We start from the raw sequence: 12,688 nt of genomic DNA, 5'->3' as shown, positions 1-12,688 counted from the left end.
ATATTTTCCTCCTTCATGGCTGGGGTGTCACTTAAAATGTATTTACAATGTGGAATTTTCATCTTTGTCTACATTACATTACAAAACTAAATCTCACTGGTGCAGCTGCCTCAAGGTCATTAGTAAGCTTAAGAGGCAGAATGTAGATGACAGCGTTAACACGATTGATGTTATGCTAAGCACGGCCAAGTCCTTTAGGACATTTGTGACAAGGTGCTGGAGGTAGTTGCTAGCACTGGGGTGCTGACTAAGGCTCCTAACATTGCTAACAGTGTTTTAAAATGCCTAATTAAAACTGCACAGGGTGGTATTTTACTTTGTGTGTGCACCATGTTGTGTGGGCAGTAGTGTGAAGAGCAAATGTCCTGACTCCTCTGCAAGTTCAGGCTTTACTCACCTGGGAGCAGAGAGCGGACTTGTGGCATGTAAAAGTGAAGAGTCTGTGCAGAGGGGTTACAAGTTGGTTTTAAGTTGATTTTCTAAACTTTGGTGATGACCTAGAATGATCCAAAGATGTATCTAAGTGAGGAACATATGGCTAGTCGTTAAAAATACATCAAAGAGCTTCTCTTGTCTTTCTTTCTCATGAATGATCTCTTCAACATAAATTATCCCCTCATGTGACCCCCAGTCTGTTGGTTGGCACTCACATGCAGAAGCACGAGGACACTACTAGCAATTACCTTTGCGATATTTACATCATTTTAATGTCAGTTTTCTGTATGTAAATAGTCCGTGAGGAATGCAGCGTGCCTGGGGCTCCTGCTCCCACTACAACAGCACTGCTCCTTCAACATACCAGAGTGCTTCCCACCCCTTATCTAACTGCCAAAAATATCATTTCAGTTGCTTTATGACAAAATAATGAGTCTGTCAAAGATGAGCAGTCAGAAAAACAAATTTGTTCTCCCACACAATTAGAGTTTATAGCGTTGGACAGCAATATCAATCTCCAGCGATTCAAAATTGAATTTGCACATTGGATGGAAATGTGTACTTGCATGTGCTGTAACCAGGGTGCTTAGGAAGACTCCTCTCAGGTTGAACTGGAAAGACAGATATCAGCTGAGCTGTGGGAACATCGTGATGTTTCAAATCGCAGATGAGTGTTGTGAGGACGTGACGTTCACCTCCACAAGCTCAGCACTGACAGAGCTGTTCCCACAATGATCAACAAAAAAAGATCTGGAAAACTGTCCCCAGATATAACAGGCAAACAGCTGTTCCCTTCAGGTAGAAAGCTGTTCCAAGGCCTGTATCTCCCCATACATAACCTAATTGCCTATGGAGTTGCTGATATTTCTAATCATGGACTTCAGATATTCTTTGTAAAGATATACAAGGCATTAGACATCAGCAATGCCATTTATGGTGAGCATATATTGTATCTAAGAACTGCACTTTGGCCATAACATTTATTTCATCCTTATGCAGGATTTTGCCCTTAGGCTGTTTGCCAGTGCAGTGCAAAGGCTGCAGCATACATCCTCTTACATTTGCCATACCTTAACCTGTATTCTCAAACCTGCTCTGCTTTTAACAGCCCCCTCAATCATCCCTTCCCAGTACACATGCAAACCCACTTGACATGCCAAGCAGCTGCTACCCACCCACTGCTACCCATTTCTGGGCATGTATACATAATACATTATAAAGCACTTTGACTTTTCTTTGGATTTCAAGAAACTGTATAGGCATGTAATATTGTCATCTGGAATTTAGCACACTGGATGTGGAAGCAGTTCTTTCGGTTTTCAGAACTTCTCCATTCTTATGCAGCCATAGTGACCTCATTCTTCTAATGGAAACATCTACAAAGGCAATGCAAAATTTTGTGTTTAATGTGTTTTGTATGTAAATCTAATTAAGCCTTTTTTTTTACTGTCTCAGATTTAAACCAGTAACAGCTAGGAACAACCTTTCAAAGTAAGTGTTTAAAGACATTACAAACGATACCAAGGATTTTCAGTAATAGTTTATTATAATGGTTATTCATATAAGATAACAGAATATTTCCTTACCTCTGGAGCAGAAAAGAATGGTAGCCTTCCTTAAAAAAAATATTGAGGCAGCTGAAGAACTCTGAACTTGTGCAGTCTTCCATAGGAAACTGATTTCCACATCCTGACAGTGATTTGATAGAAACCCAAGTCAGTTGCACTGGATCAGTGGTGCCCAGCTGATTCGCAATTATCTGAAATGCCTAAATGTCCAGGCTCTGCTGCTTTGTTTTCACACTGCTCACAGTCCAATATATCTCACAAGCATAGTTCTCTTCTGGTCCATCTGGATGGTACTTTTACCTAAATAGTCTTCTTTCTGTAACCTTAAATATTTCAGTTTTTCTTACTGCTTATCCCACCAGTAGAAGTACCTTTTTATTGTACTCTAGTTATCTCTCAGCTCCGCTACACACATTTACCTCTTTCATTCATCCATCCAGAGAAATCTGTCTCTCAAGCACAACAGGCATCTCTCTTCTTTGCAGAACTCTCTGAGATTGTCCATACACACACTCTGATGAGGTCCCTGGGACAGATTGCCCAATTCCTAGTGCAGCCTTCCTGAAAAAGCAGAAGTATACAAAATTTTATTTCCCTGTTTCAGCAAAAATGTCTCTCCACATGCAGCACAGAATTTGATATTGGCTTGTTTTCCCCCAGACACGGTACCCTCTATCTCATGTTCAGTTTGCTTTCTACAGATGCTTTTTGTTCTCTTTCAGTTTTAGCACTGCCTGAATTTTTCACTCATTCAGTATTCAGCTACGTCCTTGATTTGCTGTGGAAATCACGATTAACCTCTCTGAGATCTGTGAAGTGACCTCAGCAAAAAATTGGTGCAAGAAAGGGAAGAATCAGTCTCTGTGGTTCAGTCCCCTGCATGTCTTTTTTCTGCTTATCCTACTGGTCTTTTACTCCCTGTGTATAGTTACTGACACTGACAAGAACAAGAACAATAATTTAATCTCTCTAGATTTCATTAATCTACGGATTTTGTTGTACTTGTATAATTTTAATGATCATAAACTAAACCTAACTTTTATGTTGCCTGCACACTAAGGCGGCAGAGGTAATGTTTTTTGCTCCACATTGTCTGACCTTTTACAGTTTGGGTTTGTTGGGGTTTTTTAAGTAGCTCTCATTAACTCTACATTTGACATTTTTAATAGAAATGATTTTTTTTTACCTTGATCTTTGGTCTGTAGCTAGTCTTGTAGAAAACCACAGTGATCACATTTGTTCCTTACTTTCTTCTGCTTAGAAATTGTACACAGCTAAATTTGAATTATTCTGAAGGTTTTTAGGATTATGCAGCATCATTGGCTCTTCTTTTACTACTTGGTTAATGTTAGGTTTTGGCCCTATCCTCTGCCCACAAATGTTTTAGATCAGTCCTTTATTTTCTTCAGTGATCATATTTGTTGTTTACTCTCATTCACTTTAAATCATACTCCTAGATGGCTACACCTCTCTCTTCATTGCTGTGGGTTTTTTGTTGTCATTTTGGATTGTTTGTTTGTTTTGTGGGGTGGGGTTGGGGGAATTCTTTGTTGTTTTCTTATTTAATTGGAGCGAGTAGAAAGTTTGCTCTCTTTTCTCTTAAACATGGTATTATTTGGAATTCTCTTTTAAGGTAGGATGCAGCATTCTAGAAGATTCTGCTGGGGAGGCTTTTGCAAATATGTATAAAGCATCCAAATAAGTTAATTTGCAGGGATTGAATGAGTCTGTGATTATTCTACTGGTTTAGGGCAGGAAGAGCCATTTAAGCAATTCCCACATTTCAGAAGGCTGAGATATCCCTACATTGTCTGTTTTATGTGTTTCTTCTGAATGCCCATATGAGGGCTGATTGTGTTAAATCTCAGTTAATAGGCTTTTAAATTTGACAGGAAGTCCCCAAATACTTCCACCAAAAAATGCATTTTGCTGTTTTTCTGAAAACTTGCCTGTATTTGTCACAAACATAGACCTCCAAAATCTGTAGTTTCCCTTTGTCTGGTGATGCTTGGTGGCTGAAATTGGAGAAGATGCGGAAACCCCGCCAGTCACCATACAGCGCAGGCCCTGCTGTGTGGACCACAGAACAGCTGCCATGGCACGATGCCACCACTCTGGGCTGAGAAGCGTTTCTTCTGCAGCAATCTTGCCCTAAAAAATTAAAAAACTGGGCACCAGAACAGGCAGCAGAGCTCTTCTGTGCTGGCCATGCTCTTGTGCCTCGGAAATAAGGAAAAGGAGGAGGCAACATGTGAAGAGGTGGATCACAGTGGAGTTAGGGAATGTGGGAAATAAAAGGAAATCAATATGCATGAGAATTTATGGGAATTGTTTGTGTATGCGTATATGCATTCATACATATAAATATATGCATATGTTTTATATATATATATATATATGAAGAGGCATGGGGCAGGACTGGATAGAAGCAGAGGGAGATGGAGAAGGCCAGAGTCCACCCAAGACTTTTAACCATGCAAAAAAAACCTGAGGAAGAGTGCTTATTAAAAGAGCTTTGCACATTTACACCAATTAGCAGATGTTCTTGCATTTATGTTTCCCCACCAATCTGCAGCACCTTTTCAGAGCCCTTGGACCTCCAGCTTTTCCTCAGAACCAGCTGCCATTTTCTTCCTGCCCAGACCAACTGGCTGCCTCTGACACTGACGAGTCCCTCCAATAAAACAGAAATCTCACCCTGAAAGAAATCCCGTTGGTTCCTCTGTCTCACTGATTCTAGTGACTCCACAGATTCTCCTGCTTCTTTCTCCTCTGACTCTATTTTCTGGTCTTGTCATTATTGTTTGTCTCTCCTGTTTGGAAGTCTTGCATTTTCATATTCCTGTGTACAGTATAGCCAGCTGTTACTTTTCTTAATAGCAGTGTCACCAAAATCTTCAGTCTCTACAGGAATAGGCATATCTCATCCACTGACACCCAAACAGGCATCTTTCATTCTGCAGTGGCTCATCATTGAAAGTTTACTTTACAACTGATGTAGTCTTTAAACATCAATATTTTGGAAATGAAATAAAAATAAATCACACTTTCTTTTGTCTAGCATATTCAATACATTTTGGTAATTTCAATTTGAAAAGTGCTGAACATACTTTTCTTTAGAATGAGCATCAGTCAAGTAACAGCAGTGTAATCTGCCTCATTTCTAGCACTGAGGAGAATGCTCCACCATCAGATTCTTGTAGATATTCTCCAGCAGCCACTTATGACAACTGCAAGATTGTTTTACCCTGGGGATATATATGTATGTGGCCAGTCGCTTCAGGTCATATTCCCTCCAAATGGAAGTCAGCTTGACAGCTGTTAATTTGCACTTGGCCATTCCATGTGTTGTTTTGCTCTAATTATTGGTCACTGTATGGAACAGGTGACAAATACCCACATGAGAACCCTTTAAATTACTAGATGTACAATCGTTAGGAAAACAAACAGACAGCGTCATTAAACACTAGTTTTCTCTCCAGACCCAAACAGAAACAGATTTTAGCCATTTTTGACATGCATTGGAAAGGGATGGAAAAGGTGACAATACCTTACTGTTTATGAAACTAGCTTCCCATTCTGTAAGTGTCCTAGTTTCAGGGAAAGAGGGGAAAATAAGGAAAATACAGTTGTTCTAAGATCAGATGCAGAATTTGGTTTATCTGATGATTATGTCACAAGGTTCAATCAGGTGTTCTTTCCTAAGTAAAACTAAAACTGCCAAAAAAAATTCCTCTGATCTCCAGCCTACCACAAGTATATAAAATTAAAGCAGGAAAAAAAAAAAAGCTTTTCTGAGCAAAAGAGTGCTAGCTGAACAAGGATGGCGAAACACCATTATAGTGAGCTTGCCTTCTACTGAAGTGCGGCATTGCAAAAGATATTTAATTGAAGTCTGTTTTCTCAGACTCACAGGGCCTAATTTGGATCTTAGTTTGGGCCAGATTCTCTAAGGACATAGCAGAGGATTTGGTTTTGTTCCTAGGAGTAGTGAGCAACTACTGAATTTTTGCAAGATTATAGACCTGTCTGTAGTGAAAATTATGAATAATTTAGTTGATCTCAGTGGAGTTGCGTTAGTGAAAACAAGAAAAGATTCAGCATCTTGGAGTCTTGGTGAAATTATTGCTTTTAGACCTGCATGAGCTGAAGATATTACAACATGCTATTTGAGTGATGTCTTGTAAAGCATGCTGAAACAATAATACGGGCACAACACACAGAAATAGAGTGGTTGCCATAGGATATGCTTTACTAAGACTTAATCTGAACTAAAACTCACCTCTAAATAATATCCCACTTTTTTTTGTTTCTGCCTTTTAAAAATAGGTGTAAGTGCAACCTTCATGCTACTGGCTGTAAAGAAGAAAACAAAAGACTACTTTGTGAATGTGAGCATAATACAACTGGCCCAGACTGTGGAAAATGCAAGAAGAATTACCAGGGCCGACCATGGAGTCCTGGTTCTTATCTGCCTATACCTAAAGGCACTGCTAATATCTGTAAGTAGTACTGTATAATAAGGTTACTTCATTGTTAGAATTCTGCACCTTATCATGACTCTGAAGGAAGATTAATGCTGGCAAAAGTTTGTCATTTATTTATGAACCAATGCATATAATTGCATTGACAAGGTGTCCAATTCTAAGTGTTAATTGTAAGTATATATCATCTGTGTTCTCACATGGTTGTAAATAACTTGCATGATGAGACCTGCATGTTTGTATCCATAGACAAATCCCTGAACACTGTACAGAAAGGACTAAGGAATGAAAAAATTACGACCCCTCACATAAAAACAGCACACAGAGAAGAGAAACAAGTGGGAGTATCAGCAGTACAGCTCCGGCCGTGGTGCCCTCAGCTCTCCATTCATACAGCCTTATTGTCTAGAGATTCAAAACAAGCTCGGCTCAACGTGTGTGCTGAGGTCCTTCCTCATTTTCTCTCCATTTTTCCAATTAATAACTAAAGATCAAATGGTTGATAAAGGAAGTTTTTACCTGATGTTGACCTGCAGTCTAGATTCACATGCACTCTTGAAATCCTTTGAAAAAAGGATTGAAGAAGATGAGGATAAATCACCAAACCCTTTGATAGAAATTACTAGGTTCTTTTAAGAAAAGAGTCCACAGTTTTGCCCTGATTAAAAGCAAAACAGTCATTTTAGAATAATAGATTATAACAATTTACTGAAAAGATATTTTGGAGAAACAGAGCTATGTACTGCAGTTGAATGAAAAGTTTAAAACCAGGAGCAATGTGCAATGCTCAGAATGTTATCTAAGACTTCAAAGCAGCAGCTGTGAAGAATCAAACCTCAAAAATAAATATCATAGGAAGTGGGAACCTTATCAACTTAAATGAGAGAGTAATAGACCAAGTAACGAACCATGAAGTGTGGGGGCATGAAGTTATGATAAAATTCTTACTGAGCAGAAAAAGAATGAACTTCCAAAAAGCAGGGAAAAAACATTTTGTAAGAGTATTCACTTTTTCACATTACAGTTACAAAAAGTGAGTGTGGCTCACATAATTAATACTTCAAAGTTTGGAAAAAATCGTGAGCTTTACCAGATTGGTTTGATTTATATATATTATATATACACACATATACACACATACTCACATATACATACATATGTATGTGTGTATATAAATAAATATCACAGAATCACACACACACATATATATAATGCAATTGCTACCCCAGCAATCATCTAAACTAGTGACAAGATGCATCTGAACATGAAAACAGGTATCTTTCTAAATGCAGCTTGTTATGCCAGTTACTTTATTTCCAATCCACTGAGCACACACCAGATGGAACAGTGGAATTAGCACCCACCAAAAGGATGCCTGAAGCTTGTTAAAACAAATTTCAGCATTACTGAATTCCATCAGATATGCAGTTCCATCAAAAAATCAAAATATTTTGCAAGTAACAGGCAGTATTTTAATTATTATTTTTACTATTATTATGATAGCATCATCAAAATGTAACCTTGTTTGAGCTGACAAATGCTCCACTTACCCTCAAATCCTGACTTCAGCAGTGATCAGCAGCAGGAATTTCTGGCAAACAGGAAACAGTATGAAGGATTTATTCTTTTCTTTCCCAGTTGCCAGCAATAAACTGGCTTTCTGAGCTGGACCCTCCATCATACCCGCAGGGGTTGCTAGCTGCTGAGTGGAGAGAGAGACCAGGCTGGCATAAGCTTGATCTCAGTGACATCTTACGGCAATACATTTCACATTTTAATGACACAATGAGTGAAACGTATTTTCTTTTGTTTCCTTTAAATGTTTTTCTATGGTTAAGCCTGTACCTTCTCAGACAGGAAGAAGCAGAAAATAATGCATCTGAATTTACATCCGTTGTACTATTTATCATTGCATAGACTCGACGTGTCCACTCCTCCAACCTATTTTCTAAATGACAAATCTTAATCTATTTAATCTTATCATATAAAAAAACACGCCACATCTCTGGTCATCTGTGATTCCTTGCTTTCTTCTAATTCTGTGATGTCATTTTTTTATTTGATGAGGCTAAAACTACACAGGATGTTCTGGACATGGGGAAAATATGTATCTTTTACAATGGCACAAAAAATGTGTCTGCTTTATATTTTGTTGTCACAAGGTCGGCCCTTGAGTCCTTTTTAAAGACTGTGCCTCAGTTAAAACATTTATTCTGGCATCAAAGCTGGCATAAGTGACAGGTTATATGTTACAGTAGTTATTTCAGAAATGTCATATTTGACCTCCTTTAAAACACTTCTTGGGTGAACATCACCTTATGGCAATTCTTATTGTTTGAAATTATTTACATTATTTACATCTACACCTTCAGATTATGACAAACATTGAGAAACTTCCTCAGATTGGGAGAATCTCTCTAAATTTCCTTGTTGTGAACATCAGTGAAAACAATTCGTTTAGCATTCAATACTTTTATACTTTGGTTGTCTGTCTACCCAATCACCTGTCTAGGAGTCCTCCTGCTTATAGTGTGGTTATTAAAGAAAAAAAAAAAAAATTATTAACTTTTATGTATGTAGTAAGTTCTCAAAATACTGTGGTTTATATTTAACTTGACAGATTTTATACCTTTTTTTTTTTTCTCTATCTTTCTCCACTGAGATGACTTGCACTTTGGAAGGGTGTCTTCCCAAAATCATTTTCATTCTACTTTTTTGGATTGGGTGTCGGGTTTTTTTTGTTTGTTTATAAGATCATTGATTTTTTAATTTTTTTTTTAATTGATTAGTCACATACGATTGTTCTGAGTTTCGCATACACTTTATCTCTGGCTTACTGCCATGCTGTTTGCATTAAATCTTTTTAGCTGTTCTTTTCATTATTTGTTTAACTAACTTCCTCATTTTTATCTGCTCTCTCTCTGAAAGTTAAATATTACTGCAGTGGAGTTTTTTTTAATCCTTTTTCTTCTCAACAAGTATGTTGACTTTCAATCCAGAAGTGTTTCTCTGATAAGTACTTCTTGAATCGGATGCTATGTGATACTCAGAACTAAATCAGCTTCTCTTCCAGTGGGTTGTCTGATTACTTGCTACAAGCAGCAATCATTTATGGTATGCAAAAGTTTAATTTCTTTTTTCACTACCTGATTTAATGCCACATATGTTGCGGCACATTAAATTTTGCATTATTGTGTGAACTCTCTGCACAGCCGATGTAATTTCACTTACCCTGTTGCATTTACGTCACCGTTTCCATCGTGTGGTCAACAATGCAGCCCCAGCATTACACTCCCCCTGGTCAGGTGTGAATTCTGTAAGTAGTTACTGAAACATGTTGATAGAATTAACTTATCTGGTTTGACCCTAAACTTCCCTTGATAGATTGCTTTAATTCCCTGGGGCCACTTTGTATAATCCAGTAATATAGTGCCCCTTTGATTCTCTTCCTTCCTCCAGTTTTCAGAGTCTATCTTTTCCATCTAAGACCAAAATATTTAAAATTTTAAATGGATTTGATTTTTTTTTTTTTTTACATAAGTGTGCTTACATAAGATAGAGCTAAAAATAGTTGTATAAATGAAACACACAGTAATTTTTTTTTCCCCCACAAAATAAAAAGATCCTTTTTCTTGAGATTAAGATACTCTGAATTTAGGAAATTTGCTCAGATTCAACAGGTAGCATAATGTCCATTTCCAAATCTTTCCAAACTGGAACTTCTCTTGTTTCCACTGTTCTGCTTCTGCCATTTTTTTGTGGCCAATAAGACTCTATTACACCTTTTCAACCTCCAGCCTATGAAATACAAGACCATTCTAGATTATATTCCAGTCATAGCCTAAATCTTGATCTAAAGCTGTTTTCTGTATCCTTCTCATTTTAAGTCAAGATGAGTTTTTCAGAAGAACCCAAAACAATTTTTCTGTGCTTTGCTTGTGAAAGACACCAAGTACTCTGTTGTTTACTGGCACTAACAATATTTCCACATTTGTCTCCCATATAGCACTTATTTTATATTTTCACTCTATCTTATTGACTATTTTGTGATTACATTTATTCCCTCATGCTGCCACGTTCTATGGATAGTTTGTTCTGCAATATGTTTTGACACTCCAAGTGAACTTATTGAATTTCTCTACACTTGGTATTACAAGATAGCTTTTCTCCTCAGCAGTCGTGTGTGTCTGACAGCACTAGCCCTATTCTTCCTCCTGTTGTTTAGACCATCTTGGGCACTTATGTTCCTTGCTCCATCAGACAGAGCTGTCTAAGCCTGTGCTGGGCTGCCACCCATCAAAGCCTGCTCGCTTTTTGTCAGTCCCTCCACAACCAATAACCTGTACCAGAAGTGCTTGACACTCAGCCAAAACCGCCTCCCAGCTGTTACATGACTTTCCTAATTTCATAGTTCAACATGAAACAAAGGATTAAGCGAGGCACAGGGAACACTGGTGGTTCTTTTTGGTCAACAGTTAGGCAGAGACTCTCAATCAGTCTACCAAATTGCTCCTGCAGTGAGTCCCCCTCTGTGATATTACAGTTTCTGTCTCAGCAGCACACCCTTAATCCTGCCTGAATGGGAAAAGACTTACGAGGCGTCACTGCAGCACAGCTGCCACTGAAAGAGTTTCTGGCAAGAAATGTGGCACTTGAAGTATTGCACTGATTGCCCTCATCTGTGTTTGTAGTTTTCCCCATGAATGTTTGCTGACACAAAGCCACCCTGAAGGACCAGGGTAAACAAAGTTGGCCAAGAGACTGTGTGATGGCAGACTTTCTGCTCAGGAATCTAAATAGCATGTATGCCTGCAACTGAAGAGACCACACATCCTGCTGTCCTGTCAAAGCAGACTCACAAAGTAGAGAGTGTTCCATTTTCTACGGGTCCCATTCTCTCGAACAACTGGAAGGAGTTTTTCAGTGCCTACTTTGATGACTGAAGTAGAGGAGGTGATCCTGCATGATTTTGATTTGAAGGAATGGGGCACTCCAGCTTAAGAGAGAAAATGTTGTTCCTTGATGATTTTGCTAACGTCTTCCATAAAAAAAACAGTAAGATATGGATGCCATACATTACAAACAACAAAGCTCTTATTGTTCCTATTTTATATTACATATTAATTTTGGTTCATGAAGCTCACAGAAGACATAAAGCCACAGGAAGATGTCACACAAGAGCTGTGTCAGACTGGGAAACTTGGCAGTAGGGGCAAAGTGTAGTGAATAAAGAGCACTCAGGAAGACAGAAGTGTCAGGAAAACCTGCAAATGATAAACTGACTTGCCTCCAGCTAGGTATCCAGTGCAATGGGCAGCAAGACATTGCAGGTACATACCTAAAAACCAATGCACTATAAATAACATGTGCTGTATTTTTTTTTTATGAAGCTTGAAAAATTATGCTCCAGCACTCTATCCTCTTGCATGACCCTGCTGAGTTCGTTGTTTGCGCTGGTTATGGTGGCATCTGTTGCTGGGAAATTAATTCCTTCCATCCCTGTCACTGGTTTCAAACAACTCTATTTTTGCCGTATACAGTAAAGAGGAGCAATGAAAGATGTTTCTAGTCCTTAAGCAGCAGTATGTGAAGGAAAGTGTCTGTTAGAAGATACTCAAAGTTGTAGAAATTATCTGAGTTTTGGACTTTCAAAGTTGCTAATATCCAATATTCTATCAATTAATTATGATTACTTGAAAAAAATCACTAAAACGTCATGATGAAAGGTCCAGATTTTAAAAGGAGTTACCCAATAAACCAATAACTGAATATTTTCTCTGTCCTATTTATTTGTGGTTATATTGCTTGAGAAAGCAGGGGAGGAGAATAAACTTCATCTAAGCAATTATTTTTCTGGGTATTGAGAATTTTTCAGTCTTTACAGAGCAAGCAACTGCAAAATTACCAGTAACAGGAATTCTAGGACTCTTGCAATGAAACACATGCAAAATTTTCTAAGAATTGTGGTTTTCACTGTCTATGATCCTTTGACTGAATACAGGTTTGAAAATACACAAAAAGTTTACTCCTGTGATCATAACAATCAATCCCTTTGAGGGATCAAAAATCCTGGGTTCCTCCAGCTTCTCAGGGCTTTAAATTACTAGAGAACTTCTGAAACTGATGCTGAGGATCTAATGTTGCAATCATGCGTCAGTGGAGGAGCTGCAAAGGGAAAAAGACCCACTGCAGGGAGTGCTG

General features: G+C 38.2%; 1 protein-coding gene across 6 annotated transcripts in view; it reads left to right on the top strand.

Moving 5' to 3' along the window:
- Positions 1-12,688, top strand: part of NTNG1 (netrin G1) — a gene marked incomplete at its 5' end in the record, with an annotated part of 155,018 nt that overhangs the window by 84,467 nt on the left and 57,863 nt on the right. For all 6 annotated transcript variants that reach the window (XM_082053814.1, XM_082053811.1, XM_082053809.1 and 3 more), the window contains one exon: positions 6,333-6,505. In XM_082053814.1, the coding sequence (XP_081909940.1) occupies positions 6,333-6,505 (173 nt within the window). The remainder of the gene's footprint in view (positions 1-6,332; positions 6,506-12,688) is intronic.

Source organism: Streptopelia decaocto, assembly GCF_964273445.1.
Source record: "Streptopelia decaocto genome assembly, chromosome: 5".
Classification (NCBI taxonomy): domain Eukaryota; kingdom Metazoa; phylum Chordata; class Aves; order Columbiformes; family Columbidae; genus Streptopelia; species Streptopelia decaocto.
Note: the sequence above shows the minus strand (reverse complement) of the source record. Positions and strands in the feature narration are given on the sequence as shown.